At 41.0% G+C, this 17,524-nt stretch overlaps 2 protein-coding genes across 2 annotated transcripts; both read right to left on the reverse strand.

The window, feature by feature from the left end:
• Window positions 1-1,571: 1,571 nt before the first annotated feature.
• LOC311494834 (actin-related protein 2) lies at window positions 1,572-6,434 on the reverse strand. The gene is made up of 9 exons (XM_084554076.1): window positions 6,254-6,434; window positions 5,079-5,189; window positions 4,391-4,549; window positions 3,760-3,889; window positions 3,480-3,616; window positions 3,247-3,396; window positions 2,886-3,031; window positions 2,668-2,800; window positions 1,572-2,261 (listed from the first exon to the last, which is right to left on the reverse strand). The coding sequence occupies exons 1-9, from the start codon at window positions 6,299-6,301 to the stop codon at window positions 2,091-2,093; spliced, it is 1,185 nt and encodes a 394-aa protein (XP_084410202.1). The 5' UTR covers window positions 6,302-6,434; the 3' UTR covers window positions 1,572-2,090.
• Window positions 6,435-9,645: 3,211 nt separating this feature from the next.
• On the reverse strand, window positions 9,646-11,655 carry six7 (SIX homeobox 7; the record flags this gene model as incomplete). The annotated part of the gene is made up of 3 exons (XM_084566405.1): window positions 9,646-9,856; window positions 10,128-10,291; window positions 11,248-11,655. 3 exons carry the CDS (start codon window positions 11,653-11,655, stop codon window positions 9,646-9,648), a joined length of 783 nt encoding a protein of 260 aa, XP_084422531.1.
• Between the last annotated feature and the right edge of the window lie 5,869 nt (window positions 11,656-17,524).

The raw sequence follows: 17,524 nt of genomic DNA on the forward strand, positions 1-17,524 counted from the left end.
TACAGCCCTTCTCCGGACACGGAGCAGACCTTGAACGGTAAACTCTTTCCTAAATGGACCAACATGCAGAGTGGAGCAGGACCAACACAGGGACTGTTGCCAAAAGTTGTACTATGTACCACTCGGTGTGGCTGCCAGTGTAAAGGAGTGTACTATTTGTGACATGGAAAATGTGTAATAAATGGATATGGTTGTTATTTGAAACATGAACCCAGAGTTATACCATGAAGGGATTACATCATTAAAACGTGAGGAGGCTCGAATCCAAAGACAAATTCTGTGAGGCTCCTGTTGCCTGGAAACAAAATCACTTCCTGTACGCACAGGAGAAATTGTCCACCGCGGTGATGTAACCCTTTCACGGTATAGTTCTGGGCACAATCTAAAAGACACTTGGATGTTTTATTACTTCACTGTTATGTGTAAACGTCTGCAGGATGGAACTATGCTGTTAGAGGTGGGGACACAGTTTGACAAAAAGGTGAGATGTGTTAAAGCCAAGACCAAACCTCAATACCAAAGTGACAAAAACACAGATTAAAACAAAAAATAAAAGAGGCCATTTTGTGAATCATCAGGTGTCTACTTTGAACGAAATCAGCTTGAGGGAAGCTTTAAATCAGCTGTTTATTTTTAGAATCGCCCACAGAGACAATTCTATTTTTACTCTTTTCAGAAAAGGCGCAGACTCTCCTCCTTGCCTGCGTATTCTATTAAACGGTTTTGGCAGGTGGAGTAATGGGCGAGTAGGAGGGAAGTGATAGATCTCTGTTTTTAAACCGAGCACGAACAAGCAAGGAAAAAAAAAAAAAAAGCACATCACATCACCGAGACGACCTGCAACGCATTTACTTAATGACTTGCGAATGTATTAAAATCTTTTTTTTCAGTGTCAAGAGTTGAATCCTTTCAGAGCTGCATTCATTTCACGTTTCTTGCTTTTGAGTTCTGCCGTTTCTCTCGGGCCGAACCGTAAGGCAACCCTGGTCGGACTGAGAGGGCAGCCCGACCGATAAACCAGGACCTCACGGTGACTGGTCGAATGTAAAATGTACAAAGGTCACCGGCTTCTGGTGACCCCTGCTGCAAGTCATCACTATCAACTGACTGTTCAACTCAAGTGTCATTCTCAATGATCATATTGTGTATTTAAAACTAACTTTTAATCGTTCAATTTGTTGGGTAGATATCAAACCTAGGTATGGAGGCGTCTTCAGTAGGCCCAGGAGGTTCCGTTGGAGGACTATGACGTGTTCTCAACATTATTGCATGCTTTTTCATTTAATGTGAAGGTTCTTCGAATGTGGTGTGTGTGTGCGTGAAGCATGTGTTCATTGTGAGAGCTCACTATTTCTTTTCAGTGTACAAACACATTACTGTACTTTGTCAGGTAACTCAGTATCGCAATAAAAATTGCAATATCTGTTCAGTATGTTGTTTACATCCAGCTTTGTGTCACGATGAGGTTGTAAAAGTTGCAGTTTAATGTGTGGACCACCAGATGGCAGCAGATACTGCTGTTAAAGTTACCTGTTCATTTATTTTATGTTTTAAATAAGGAAAGGGCCACGTTTACCTGCATGAGAAGTTTTAATGTATAGACTTACATAACGGGCAAAACATTAAAAACAGCATAGATTTTCACAGATCTATTTTTTTTACAGTAGGATGAGTAACATATTTCACATCGTTGTTTCATCAGTAGTTTAACATAAGAAGAGGGCATGACAAATTATTTTGATTCTGTTTGGAGATTTAAGCAAACTTTTCCTGAAAAATAATGAATCTTTTTGCTAGCGTAGTCACACAAGGCTGAATCAAACTGCCGTTTAAACAAAAAGTATAGTATTAGGTCTCAGGTATACATATCCATGTGAAGTGATGCAAAATAAACCACCTATTAATTGTTTTAGACGTAAAAAACACAAAACTATATTAAGTATTTCCTGAGACATTAGGCCTCCAAGTGATTTCAGTATAAAATTGTCTATTTTTTTCTTTTTTTTTCTTTCAGTTGATTAACTAGCATTAGCAGGAATGGGGAGACTTTTTCATCCAGTATGAAGAGTTGACATGAAAGTTATTTTATTTTATCTGATGCCACCCCCCAGTTTCTGCAGCACGGCCAGGCCTTTCTCCTGGTATTCTTCTCTGGTAAGCCAGAAGGAGTCCTTGTCTTTCATGATGTTGGCCAGCACGGCGCCGCCCAGGAACACCATGTGTTTACGCCTGGGAGGGTCCTCGATTCGGATCTTAAACTTCTGCAGAGGTGAGAGAAAAGGAAAGCTCTTATCAAAGGACAGTAGGAAAATATCTCACTTGGTCCAACAGTTAACTTATGCAGTGATCAGAGTGTCTGCTCAAAATCAGCTTTTAATCTTAAAATCTTGGGAGTGAAAACTCCAGAAGAAGCAAATGAGTGAGATTGTTTTGACAGATTCTAGTATTAGAAAAAGCTACTTCATCAATGCTATGTAACAATTATAGATTAATGGAAAAAGTTATTGACACTAACAGATGATAATCATGGGTTTTCCGCATAGGTGCACAGGTGCGTGAAGTATAAACTGTTGTGTAACACGATATTTGACGTACTGGTACCACACTCTTACAAAGATTTGCTCCTTAACAAGATAAGACTACGATAACTAATCTTCAAGTTCTTACAGATAGCTTCTGCGTGTCTCCGTTAAGCACCCTCTCCAGGTACAGCTGCTTGATCTCTCTTTCTAGTCTGGATGGAAGGCCGGGGTACATGGTGGACCCTCCTGACAGAACTATGTGCTTATAGAAGTCGGCCCTGTAACGAAAGCGGTGAGCAGAAATGATTGTTAGAGATTTTGTTAGACAAAAATGAAGTTTAGAGATCCGGAGGAGGATCAGACCTGAGGTCAATGTCTGCAGCCTGGATGGTGTTAAACAACAGCTCGGCCACTCCGGCTCCTTCCACGTTGATTAGATGAGGCTGGAATAGAGCTTCAGGGGCTCCAAATCGTTCTCCACCCACGTTCACCTGCCGGCCGTCAGGGAGCTGCGCCAGAGGATGGAGCAAATTCAAGTTTAACTGAAGGTTTTTTTCATGATGATATCACCAATGCAGTTTAGTCAGAGTTGTTGTACTGTATGCCAGGACACATGACTTGGTGGTGCAGGCTGATGATCCATACTTCATCAGCAGATGATTAAACAGAATACATTTTCTTTAGTTTCTGAATGTCTACAAGGCAATGTTGCACCTCAACGCACCGTGAACGACTCCACCAAGAAGGTGGTCTCTGTGGCCAGACGCTGCTCTTGCTCAATGTTGTATCCCACATAGCAGAGCTTCTCCTTCAGCATACGCACAGTCTCAAAGTCGGCTGTATGGTTGAAGGCATAGCCACGGAGCAGCAGGAGCTGAGAAGAGAAAAAGGTGACTTGTTAAAGTAAGGTTCTGTACAACTTCCAAGTTTTTCCTATATTCAGACCCTGCATCTCACCTTAATGAGGTATCGTGTGATGTCACGTCCGGCGATGTCCAGCCTGCGCGTCAGGTGGGGTAAAGAATACCCCTCGTACACCGGACAGATGTGGGTGACGCCGTCTCCCGAGTCGACGACCACACCAGTGAGCAAACCTATTGGCAAAATCCATTCCCAGAAGAGGATGTGATTAAAAAAAAATAAAGCCAAATTTCAATACTCTTTGCGTTCAAGCGTGAAGGTCAGGCCACATAGGATTTCAATAGATTTAAAAGCAGGATGTAATACATTACATTACCTTGAGCGTACAGAGTGAGCACAGCCTGAATCGCCACATAGATGCCATGGAACTGGTACTTCTCAAACATGACCTCCGCGATTTTCTCCCGGTTCTTGGTGGGGTTCATTGGCGGCTCGGTCAGTAGGATCTTGAAAAAGACAGAAACATGTCAGTAATATTCTATGCATATCTATAGAGAAAATTCGAGAAAATATCATGTTTTGTTGGTTAATGTCACAATTACGATATGAAACACCTTTCATGTTCCTGAGGTTAATCTTTTAGGACAAAATAAAGGTTTGGATGGGGCCAGAAGACAGGGGACTTGCACCTCCTTTTACCAGGAATGTCCATCTGGAGGAACACTCTGGGATAGACCACGGACTTGATAACGAAATTAAATATCTCATGTGGGCTGAGACGCCTTGGAATCACTCATAAGGAACTGGATGACGTCGCCATAGAGAGGGACGTCTAGAACACCATGCTTTGTTTGGTGCCACTTAAACCCAACCTCAGCTGGATAGATGGATGGATGCACAAAGTTGTTTCATGCAAACTTTAGCACTAGCTTCAAAGAACAGGTTCATATTCCCCAAAGAATCAGACCAAACTGCGCAAACACATGATCGATGCATCCGTTTTGCACCTTGCATTCTGATGGGTTGATGTTCAGACGGTCGGCGCCAAAGGTGTAGTCCCACAGGTGGAGCATGTCATCCCAACAGCGCACCATGCCATTCTCCATGGGGTAGGACACCTCCAGCATGGAGCGACACTCACTGGCCTCATCCCCCACCATCAGGTCCTGGAGGAAGAGATCAGATCAGGAAGGAGCTCCGTAAAGAGTCCAGCTTTCTGAGATGAGCCTGTGAATTCAGGCTACTAAAATGGCAAAATATAATGAGCAAAATCACCCCTCGAGTCATTTTTATTACCAAACCTGTGTGTACTGTTTATGCCAGTGTGCCAGTGTCCTTTTTATTCCTGCTTTACAAAATGCCTTTGCACAATCCGACAGGGATTAAAAGGCTAAAAGGTCTGAATGAACTCTGCATCTAAGGTTACATGAGCGTATGAACTTAACTGTGGCCCAGGAAGCTAACAGGTGTGCAGCTCTAAGACACTTTAATACTCATTAGCTGAAGACGAAGGAGCAGAGTTAGGTCACGTTAGCGTAACACGTCTTAAAGTATGTGTCCAAACCTACCAGATAAGGTTGTATGGGAGTTTGTGATATCCCCTTTTCTATCCATTTTATTCTCCCGTTGCTGTTTTGTCTATATCTGTTTATTTCTGTCAGACTTCCCAAAGAACAGGCTCTCTTTTCATCTCACCTTAATCTCGATGTTGCCCACTTTGGTGGTTGATCGTATGATTGGCCGGCCCACCATGGCGGGGAAGATGTGCTCAGGGAAGTTGGATCCAGCAAAGCCACACTTGACAAACTGGGCAGGGATGTGAAAATGAAACATATCAGGAGAGTTTATCAAGAGCTTTTTTGTGTGTGCGAACACAGTTCTCGTTTTGGCTTTTGTTGACTGAAACAGAGAGTTTGTTTGTAACGGCCTGAGTCGAGGCTCAGCATTAACTGTGATCTTGCATTAAGCCCTTTCTACAGTCCATTCATAAATCCGGTTCAGTCATTTTAATCTGGTGCTGGGCTTAATCTGCATCCAGGAAACGGACCGGGAGTGTATTATTGCGATGCTTTTACTAGATTTTGTCTTTTTTATCAGACGATGCAAGTGCAATTTCATTACACTTTTAAAAGCATGTAGAGTAATTCATTTGACAAGCACAATTAAATAAATGTGCTATTGCACAGCTTTTAAATGCCACACAGATCCTCACAGACTGCTCTTCTGGCTGTCCTGACTAAAGCTCCTACTATTGTCTCAACTTGTTTTTGTGGCCATAGACACATTCCTTAGCCTGCAGGGACATAGTAGATTCCTGTCAGAGGTTAAAATGAAAAAAACAAAGAGGTCAGTTTCTGACTGAAGGTACATTTCCACACTCAGAAATCAACACGTAAATTCTACAGTACAGTGTTACAGAGCCACTCCTGAGATTTTAGCTGCTCAAATCTCTCTTCCTTCTTTTCACCCAATGCGTGCTCAGTTCAAAGCATCGCAACCATTTATGGCTGTGTGTGTGTGCACACTAATGGCAGGAGTGACAAGTCCAGACAGATGTGGAATCAGGCTGCAGTATGCGAACTGTTTCACACCCTCAGAATTCTTCAGACATTTTACACTAAAGTATTTGAATGTCATTTTTAGATCAATAACTTTTAAGTGAAATAAACATTGATTGTAGGTTTTCCTCAAAATCTCTTAAAGGTATATGTGTTTACATGAACAGTGTGATGCCATGAAGATAATATTTCAAGATGACAGTAATGGAAAAGAAGAAAACCAATACCAGTTGCTTATATAGCTTACTATATGCAATGATATTAACAACATACTACATAGTGCAATATTGACTTTTGGACTATCAGACTTACCCCTGTCCCATTGTCACAGACCACTACTTTCCTCCCCTGGCTGTCCATGCTTCAACAAAATCTACAAACAGCTCCAAATACTCCCACCTGTCTGGACTCCAACTAACATATAACCTATTCAAAATGATCCTAACATGGATTTAACAGAGACTTCAACTGACAGGTAAGCAGAAGTCTTCTCTACTCCTGCAAGTGTGGGTGGGACTAGGTAATGTAAAGACGCCCATTTCTTACAGTGAAGCAGGAAGCAGAGCAATTCTGCATGTTTTTTTTGTTTTGTTTTATTTTTTTCTGAGAGAAACAGGTAGTGCTTTTACAAAGGAGACATTTAGAGGCTGACATTTCCACAAACAGCACAACTGGTGCTCCAATTATCTTTAAATGTCCCCATTCTGTCCACTCTTGAGAAGACATTTCTCTGCTTACATTCATTACTTTCTACACAAGAACTTCAAAAGCTGTGGTCTTGTTAACTTAATATTGGTAATATAATATCCAGTAGGTCATAACATGAAGCTTTTGGTACATTTAATAAGAGCTCCATGTTTAATTTCATAGTCTTGAATATAGGCAAGTGAATAAGCTGGATTTTGAATGGCATCAACTCATTCTGAGTTTAATTTGACGAACATCGACTAAATTACAGACCAACCATTTTAAGATATCAACACTCAAAGCAACAAATAGTTCTTTAGTACCCAGCAATATAGGCACTAGAGACACAAACATTTTGACCGAATGCCTATTCCATTTTCATTTTTTAAGAGTCAACTAACAAATGTTTTCCAAACTTTTTAGTAGAAAATATGCCGGTGAATAGTAATGGGATAACAATAAGTGAATGTAACCAACAGTAGGCTATATCACAAAATGCATCACAAATATTACGAATTTTGTTTAATATGGTATCAATGATGATACTGAATTTCGACTTTTATTGAATTTATATTAATTAAAATGGCAGTAAAAGGGGTGTTTACCATTGGCGATTACATTATTAACCACATATTAAAAAAGTTGAAATATTTCAGTTCAGTCATTCTGAAATTTGCCAACCTTGTTGTGTTACTAGTAGTTGAGAATACAGTACAATAATACAAAGATAAGATAGCTCTTTTCTAATCCCTCATTTCCTACTTCCGTACTGCTGCACGAAAGATGACAATACTTCCCGTCGCCATCTTCTTTTGAAAGCAACCAACGTACGTAGGTCTGTCTTCTTTATTCAGCAGTGGACATTGTTGTTGTTCAGACTAGACGAAGAATGGAAGTGGCTTCAAACATTGGTGAGAGTTGTCAAAAAACCTCGTTTTTATATAGAAATGAGGGTTATAATTAGTTAGTTTCATAAATAGTGCGTGCATAAGTGTTAGCTAAATTAGCCTACACAAGGCGCTAGCTAAGTAGCTAGCTAGCTAGATGGCTAGCTGGCGAAATTCAGCAGCTAAAGAGCTAAATGTTTATAAATTCATATGCTCCTAAACTAAACCAGAGCCAAAGGGAAAGCAAGTCATGGACTTACATCCATAATATGGCCCAGATAACTCCAAATGAACATCAATGCAGCTCTGTGTCATTTGAATGTTTGCTAGCTTGCTAATCCAATGTGAATAACTACTTCATAAGAAGAAACAGTGGTGGGGAACCAGTGCATGAAGTCAAAATTAAGGACGAATAGACAACTGACAGTTTGACTGGCCAGGGACATATTACTTATAATCTAAAGCATATAAATACATACTCATTTGTATCATTTAAATATTTGGGATTTTCTGATGTAGAGAGCAAGGGGGAGACAAGAATACAGTTTGTGTGTGTCACCATTTTATGTTGTCTTTTGTCAGCTCTGTCTTTTAACAACTGAGACACAGCCAGCCAATATACTTCTCCATTTTTATCCACAAATAAATAATGAAACTCCAGCATAAAGTTTTCAGGGTGTGGAAAAAGGAACTGAGTCGCCAGTGTCTTTACCATATCAAGCAACTGTAATTGCTAACCATTACAATCGTTTACAAAAATTTAGATGAGGCTAAAAAATATGTCCAAAAGGGGGTCTGGTGTTTGGGGTTCTCACCCTTGATTTAAGGTATAGGACACTGCTAAAAAGAGAGCAATTTATTTGAATGTGTCTCAGCATTCATACTATTTGGAACTTGTAAATACACCGAGTCAGAATAACTCTGGATAAAAATAGGTTCATTTATTTACATAAAACATTTACAAAATACACATTTTCATTGAAATGCAGAAACGTATTGTGAGAAACGACGGTTGTAAGGAAGACAGCAAACAGTAAGCCTTTCGAATGTGCCATCGACATGAAGACACAATCGTGTCTGGCTGGGTTTCACTGTTCTCAAATGTAATAGGCACATTGAGTTAAGAGTGCTTTACGACCTTTCTGATTCATGTTTTCTGTGTCGGCTCCTGCAGGAGTCCATCATCAGAGCAGCTCAGGAGCGTTCACAACAGCCCAGCGCATTTCAGTCAGAGAAGTGAACAGCTGATGACAAGGGTTTGTATTTTCTGAGCAGCATGTGTACATTGTTAACCATATACAGCTTGAAGAGTGATGCCCTTAGTTCCTTTTTAAGGCAGTGAAATGTATTGAATTGTTTTTTTCACTATGTATACATGCACATTATAACCCGATTCCACTGAATAAGACAGAAAAGAGATTATGTTTTTCATGGTTTGCATAAGAATGTTTGGCTGCTACCTTCATACAGGTGGTGTTTGGCTATGTAACTGCGTTTTTAATGTTGATAAATTTGCTTAAACTTGAACAACATAAGATTTTCCACCACTGCTAGCTATTTCTGGTGCATAACTTTAAATTCACATGATTATGTAAGGTGAATGATGTAGGAAAATTCTACTTTAATGGTAATTACTCTGTTTTGCACTTTCTAGAGTTTGTGCTAATCTGATGATAATTTATTAATGTGCATGTTAATATAGTGTCATACAATAACAGCCATCCCAAGGCATTGTTCACTGCGTTCACATAATTCTCTGATAAACATATATAGCTTCCATAAAACTATTAGAAAATTATCTATCCAAAAATATTGACTGAAACCAATATAAAAACTTGTCAGTATTGACATCATCTAAATACTTTGCCTGAGAGCTGAAAATACTGTTTTACACCTGTGGATGTTTACCAATCTACAGCGCTGAGTCATGATCAGCTAAAAACTAATACATATAACAGTCAAGGTCATGTGCCATGGTGCTTGTTAAGTGCATATTTTCCCTTTACATTGTCCACTCACAGCCACGAGTGGCCTCCTCCCACGAGAACACCTCTAATGTGTTCACAGTCGCACTGAAAGTTCAAGTGTTCTTAGAATATGTCTGAGTCTGATGGGAAAGAGTCCATTGTCTCAAGGCTCAAACTCGCTGTCGCTGCTGACGGAGATCTCTGGGGTGGACGCTCCTGTTCCCCTGCGCTCCGTCTCCGTGCTGCAGTCGCTGGCCTCGGGGCTGCCCAGGTTGCGAGGGGAGGCATGCAGGAGGTGGGGGTGGTGGTGGCGCTCCTGATGGGAGCCGTCAGGTGAGCTTTCAGAAGGCAGGAGGGAAGAATCCTGCTGGAGTCTGGGTGGAGGGAGAGATGAGAGAGATAAGAGTGAGGTCCTAGATTTGAGACTTTCTAATCCCACATAAGACAGGTATACTCTACAGACTGATATTAAATCATTGGTTTTATTCAGAGTCTTTGTGGAATTAGGCCATATTTAGTATTTAAAAGTATGGTGCACATTGACATCTATTGATTCTATCTGAGAACATTTTATCCTCTTCAAGCCCAGTTTTAATCCTTATTCTTGTTGTTTATCATAATCAATAAAAAATATGTATGAGGTACCTGTTCTTTGCTGATGCGGCGCGGTCTCTTTGCCGGCGGTTCTTGAACCAGTTACCGACTTGTGTGGGCGTGAGACCTGTGGCCTGGGCCAAGTGGCGCTTCCTGGATGGGTTGGGGTATGGATCTTGGAGGTACCACTCTCTCAACAAACTCCGGGTTCTTTCCTGTAGGAGAATAAAACATTATGTTTAAGTTCATGTCTCTTAGTTTCCTATAAACAGATGTGTGAAACTTGCACCGAGTCTGCATATGGAGGCCACAATGACACGCTTAGTTGTTTCGTTTTATATCATCCTATTAAACCACAATAATCTTATCACTCTCATATTATGCTCGGTATAATCGTATTAGACTAGACACAACCTACGTTAGTACACAGAACAATGTATATCCACTAAATTGGATCATGTTAAGGGGCTTAATAGGCTGGTGGACAGGCTCTCCCTCCTGAGGTTTGGAATTAAAGATTACTAACTCACGAGCAATACTTTGTCTGAACACAAGAGGGAGATCACACATATAGGAACTTACCTAAGAGGCAAAGGACATGCTTTATTGCTCTCTAACTGTATGCCTTCTGTTGTGACCAGATTATTTTATGTGACTATCAGTCTCATGACAATAAAATATTAAAAATGTGTTCATTGTTTAAGGTGCTATCCACATCAGGGTATTGTATATTAAATCTGCGCTTAAGTCTGCAAGCTTTGCACTGAAAATAGTGTTCTTATATACGGAGCGAATTTATTATATTAAATACAAGAAAGGACAGTGATGTGTAAACAGATCAGTGTGTTTCAAAGTTTAACAGTATTCTAAAGCGAGTAGACTTTTCAGAGGTGAGTGCCCTTGTTTGACATATCAGGTCCTGCAGCAGGACACCAGCCTAAAGTAGATCTGTAGGCAGAAGGCAGAGGGATAACCGTGGCTCTGACTTTTATCATCTTAAGAGCTCAAAGACCAGGCTGCTTGAACAGCAGTGAGGTTACAAAAACACCTTAACAAGAGAGCTGGTGTCCAAGTTTCAAATGTTAATGTGCAATTTGTGCCATTTAAGTGCATCACTAACTACATGTCACCAAATGATACCTCTACAAGATATATCTCTCCTAGTCTTTACCTTAAAGCAGTGCGTCTTCTGCTCACCGTCCCAGATGGTGCGGGGCAGTGGGAACTTCTTGCGGATCCGGTATTTCTCCACGGGGCCCAGCGGCCGCCCCCGGAGCCTCTCCGCCTCTCGGTAGTGCGCGTCCAGCCACAGGTCCTGGAGTTTGGCGTGCGACTCGCGCGTAAACCGGTGGCTCTGGAGGATCTGGTAAAGAGCCTCGAAGTTCCCCCCGTGGAAGGCGACCAGCGCTCTCGCTCGCATTACGGACTCGTGTCGGTTCAGCGCGTCCCCGGCGGTGCCAGGCACAGCGACCGGCAGAGACCAGAGGAAGCGACCGAGGCGCTCGATATCCCCGGTCTCCTCCAAGTTCTCGCAGACCCGAGCGACCTGGTCCGGTGTAAACATGGGCAGTGGGAACATCTCGCCCTGTTGCTTTTCAGTAGCTCAGTGAAGAAGTTCCAAAACCCGCATGAAGCCTTCAGTCCGTGCGTAAAGCTCCGTGCACTCGCACTTTTTTTTGAGATGCTGCAAGTTTACTGACACCTGCAGCGTCTGTCCGCCCTCTCTCTGTGCAATCGCGTCTTTCCTGGTATTTTGGCAAATGTTTTAGAGAAGCCGGTGTAAACAGGAGGCGGCGTGTTCCTGGTTTAGTGGAGTAGAGACAAATGAAGAAAGAAGACTAGGAGTCAACCTGTATTTATAGCCAGATACAATTAGCATCTCTGTGGTTGTTTTGAGAAGGATTATACGTGCTGGCCATTAGCTTCTTAGTGGGGGGTAGTGTGTACAGAGGTGCCTGGCTGATCAGCTTGTTTGGCTTAGCCTGAGGATACATTGACTGCCAGGATGACTGCAGTGAGCAAACAAGTGAGGATAGGTTATTTAATAGGTCGGATCTGGTGGGGACGGAGCCCTGTCTGAGGAGCAGATGATGGGAAGGGGCAAATGTTGTCAGAAAGTTTGTGTGGTGCATAAAACATGTCAGTCTCTGGACAGCAGGCAAGAGTAGAAAATGCTTCCTGGTGTAGCTCTGCAGGCTGAAAACTTGGAAAAGTAATATAAGAGTTTCTTCAACACACTTGGTTGGCACAGTTAAATAGTGGCGTCCCTGAACATGAAAATCAGTATCACATGTGCCCCGACATTTGGCCTTGGGGACATGTCGGGACACAAAGCCGCAGCGATCCCGACCAGCTAATACCCATGTAATTAAAACAGACATGGTTGCATGTAGGCGATCCTGCGTGACCTCTTGTCAGGCCAAGACATAATGAAAACGCCCCTGGACATCGATGTGTGGCAGAGCAGCTCCAGGACACCCGATCCAATCCCTCTGATCTCAGTAGCTCATTAATCAGTCTAAAGACAATTTTCTTATTAATCAGGTTAAGAGTCCTCTGAGCATCTGTCAACTATAATGCAAACATGTTCATTTGAACAAAGTAGCCTTGGGGAAAATACATGTATGTTAAGCATTAGTAAACCAGAATAAATAAGCCAATTGTAGTTTTATTTAAAGTCCTAAATAATTGCCTCTGAAGGCACATATAGATTACCCCCTGGAGTGAATATAGATTTACATAAAGGTTGCAGTCAGGTGAAGGATCATCTGGTTTAAAATCCGGTCTACAAATCTGTCTAGAACACAGATATGATCCTGCCAGACAGCCATAGCTGATCTACGAACAGCTGGAGTCCCAGATATATTTTGATAAGATATATAAACTTGTGAGTTTTTCTTTTTTCCTTATTATTTTATCCCTAACTTCTAAATGACCTCCACAACTGTAAACAACTAAATGAAACAGATATTAACTGTGTATACATAACAGTTACAATCTGTGTTCACTTAAGCTGTCGTTTTCTTAGGACACAAATGTAATGTAGTTTTAAATATTCAGCTGTATAGCAGCTACTGTATGATTCATGGAAATCATTTACAACATTTTCATTATGAAAAAACTACAATAATTATAAATTAGTGCTCATTGGTGGGTTTTAGAATTTACAACAACATTTTTAGTAGTAAAATACACTTATTTTACAGTTTCTTATCTGGAAAGAAACAATTTGCACACATACACTTGCATTTTTATGGTTATGTTGTAGAAGTGGAGTTGTTTTGTATCAGCGCAGGTTCTCCACGGAGAAAGAAAAGAGATATGAGGTGGTCAGATCACATCCAGAAACAAAATATGAAACAAATCCAGCTTGTGGTCTTCAGCATGTGCCCTCCATCACCAGACGAATAGTGGTGGTCTAATAATCCTGTACCACTAAATATCATCATATCAATAAACACTGTGCATATTCTTAGATTTGAGGAACTTGTTAGCAGCAAATGTTTACTCTATAAATTACTTAAAACAATAATTAAATTATCACAAGTGACATAAGTTCATTTTCTTTTGGATAACCAGTCGATTAACCCTTTCGGTGCCAGTCGTGGAAGAAGTTTCATAGATCTGTTCCTGAGATGCTGTTGAGTTTAACGTAGATAGAAATCATATAGAATTACTTTGTAAGCTGTAGGCGATCATTTGATATGTGTTTGATCCTAAATCTAGATTAAAATACCAGGTGGGAGAGGTGGGATAAAGGAAAGGGGAGGGGGGTCTGTGTGTGTGTGTGTGTGTGTGTGTGTCAGTCACACTCTTTAGCACAGAAGGGGAGAAATGAGCTCAGTGAAGATCATGCTCACAGTTAATCTTACCCGTCCAAGTTTCAGACACCGACCACCACCACCACACACACACATACACACACACTCACCTTCGTTACAAGAAATCCCCCCCCCCCAACCAATCTGTTTAACACTTTGAGAGCAGACTGAACCAAAATCTGCTTAAGCACTCCAAAGCCGTTAGAACAGGATGAATCATAAGGTTGCGATGGGATGAACAGATGATGTGTTTGTAGAGAGGTGGGGGTGGGGTTTAAACGTTAATTATATACATCTTTGTAAAACAGAAACTCCTTACATCACTGATTCATGCTATTATCACTTATGTATTAACCCCTTTATCCAGTGTGTTGATGCTGGCATCTTGAATTTTCCAAGACTGTAAAGTGCATATCATACCATACCAGTGCTATTTAAACGTAAGATATTGATTTCATCTATATATTTAATGTTTGTTAAATTCGTTATCTATCTAAATAATGTTCGTCGCACTGCCACAGAGCTAGTGTCAGCCATTTTCCAGTGTCAGGCCTCTGAGCGTCTGTGGACCTAGTTTTGGAGGTGTGACCCACACTATTTGTAACAGAAGTGACAAAAGTAAACAAAGCGATGACTTTTAACACAGAAGGCTCTAATCCCAAGCCATATGGATCACACGCTGGCCATATTTTCATATTCTCTGCTACTTTACAGTGATAATACTTACGGTATATATTTTCATTCTCATCACTATATAAAACAATAGTAAACACTCCATTAACCACGGAAACATTAATTAGTCTTGTATTTCTCATAATTGCTTATGAAGAAAGAGTGACCAGTTCTGCAACATGTTTTCCAAGATTGCCTTAAAATATTGTAGCAAACCCATCCCAAACAGTCCAAACACAGCAGAATTGGAAAGCCAGTTTTAATTGTAGATACTTGCGTGTTTGTGTGTCTTTTGCTCAGGTGGTGAATCATCCAAAGGACATGAAAAACCAGAGCAGATGCCTTTTCCTCAATGCTAATGTGACCATGGCATGGTACATTCTGGTGCTTCTCTTCAATGTAAGGTAAAAATCCTCAGCAAAGTCAATATATTGAAATTGACAGCGTATCCTCATAAATGGCAGGAACCAAGAATTGTGTGCTTGATCAGACCACCCTGATGAAGGCCATGCATCAGTCTAAAAAAGTTGTTCCTTAAACTTCATCTGTTGCCAGAGTCTTGATCACTCCATGCACCTTAAGTTGTGCCAGTTCATCTTCAACAGGAACCAGGACCTGGACACATTCTATGATGCACAAGTTAGAAGTAGGAGTTGCGATGTCTTACCTCAATGCGTTGTTGAAAAGCAGCACATTATCATACACATAACTGTAGGTGGTTTCCATAGTTGAAATCTTGTCAATGGGTGTATGGTTATGTTGGCCAGTCACATGTTGGGCAGCTGTGGTTCAGGTGGTAGAACGGGTTGCCCATTAATTGCAATGTTGATGATTCAATCCCTGGCCACTCATAGGCCGGCAAAACTGTCCTTGAGGAAGACAGTAAAGTTGCTTCCAATGGCAAACGAGTACCTGGCATGGCAGCTTCCACTGATACAGCTTGTGTAAGTGAATGAGAATCATTTGCTATGGTAGAAAGGTGCTGTATCTGGTAAGGGCAGACGATTCACTGTTTCACTACAGACCACTGGATGAAAATTGTGACGAGATTCGTACAAGTGCATTGGCAGAAGGAGGAGAAATTTCTGAACTGGCATTAAATGGGAGCGGTTACCAACGTCCATTATGACGTACCGAGCCTTGAATACACACATAGCTTATGAGTGTTGAACCTGTGATTGACTCATAGCCTTCCTAGGGAATACTTAGCTTTTTCCCAATACACACTAAAATACAACCAACATGTCTTTCCATTGACTGTGCGCTTTATTGTATTTGTAATTTAAGAGCACACTGTAGACTATGTTAAAGTGTTTTAGCAGTTACAATTTAATGTGCATACACAAAGACACTGCCTGCCTAATTGGCTGGACCCATATATGGTGGAACCCCACTTGGCATAATTAATCAGTGGCTTAAACAGGAGTCTCCTGATTAAAAAATGACCTGTTGATTTTGCCAACAGGCAAGGCAGGGGGCATGAGTGTGTATGTGTGTGTGTGATGAATGGGGGGGGGGGTATTACCACGCTGTATAAATCCACACCAAGCACAATTAACAAGCAATTGGGAGGAGAAGTAATTAGTATTATCTGCTTATCACTGCCAACCCCTATTCTAAGGAAAAGGGGTTAAAAAACACAATGACACACACACACACTGATTCCCTCCAGGCAAATGTGTAAGGGCTAATTACAAGCTCATTTACAACTCAATAGCAGTATCCTCTCAGACAGGCCTATCTCCCCCCTGTGTCCTCTCCTCCCCTCGTCTCCAAAATGCGATGTGTTAGCTTTACCTCTCAGCCCACGCCAGGAGCACTCGACAAACGACAAAAATGACTTCCTCATCCATCGCTGTGGGGTGTGAACTGGAGAGATTGGAAGATCTCTTTATTCAATAGACACAGCTGATATAAAGCAAACCTAGATGGCAAAAGCTGATGAGGGATTTTGTTAAAAGTTTTAAAACCCAAGCAGAGGTTTAAATTATATCAACATACATTTGTATAAGATGTATTTGACAATATACCACAGTAAATGTGTAAAATTTCAGCTTGGATCTTTTAAATTGAAGCAGTCATAATAATCATGCACACATGTGGTCAAAACTATGGGATATTTGGAAGGAAATTATTCAACTTGATGTCAAAATAGCTTAAATAAGCGAATTAATTATTAATCAACCTATGTTCTCAGTTCAGTGCTTTAATTTGTAAAGTTTATTGTACAAACCTTTTATTCTGTATTTCATACCAATGCCTTTGCATTCAGACAGGTTGTATTTGGACAGAAACTTATCATAGCAACGACCTAGCTGTAACTTTGACCCAAATAACTTTTACTGCAAATTCAGAATTAAAATGTCATAATTAACTGCATGAATGTCCATAGGTCATTTGTGATTAATTGCAAATTGTTTGCACGTTTTTAAAATCTGTGTTTAATTTCTCTTTTCTAATATTCTTATCAACATGGGAATGGATATACACTGATCAGCCACAACATTTTGACCACTGACAGGAGAAGTGAATAACATCGACCATCTTGTGACAATCCAATGTTCTGCTGGGAAACTTTTGGACCTGGTATTCATGTGGATGTTACTTAGGCCCCGTCCACACGTACCAAAACGATCTTTTCCCCCTCCGTTTTCCCTGGCATCGTTTCAAGAATATTTGCGTACACACGGATCCATCTCAACACGACTGAAAACGCTACTTCATATTCCAGGCCTATAGGTGGCGCTGTTTCAGTTTCAGAAATTCACCAAAAACGGAGAGGAAGAGGCGGAGCATGCGCATAAAGCTTGAGCGCTGTTTACAAATCGCATGATATGATATTTTGCCCTAGTAACCCTAATAGGCTTAATATCTTCTCCAGCAGGAACACGAGCATGTAGTCCGCCATCGTTGTTGATGTTGTTACGAGACGTCTCCCGGGATATAAGAGGTGGA

This window comes from Chelon labrosus (assembly GCF_963514085.1).
Source record: "Chelon labrosus genome assembly, chromosome: 1".
Classification (NCBI taxonomy): domain Eukaryota; kingdom Metazoa; phylum Chordata; class Actinopteri; order Mugiliformes; family Mugilidae; genus Chelon; species Chelon labrosus.

Coding starts and splice junctions, on each gene's coding strand:
- LOC311494834 (XM_084554076.1), bottom strand. CDS start 6,301: ATGGACAGCCAGGGGAGGAAAGTAGTGGTCTGTGACAATGGGACAGGG. Junction 4,550..5,078: donor TGGGCAACATCGAGATTAAG/GTGAGATGAAAA, acceptor CTCTTCCTCCAG/GACCTGATGGTGGGGGATGA. Junction 2,801..2,885: donor GCTGCAGACATTGACCTCAG/GTCTGATCCTCC, acceptor CTTTCGTTACAG/GGCCGACTTCTATAAGCACA.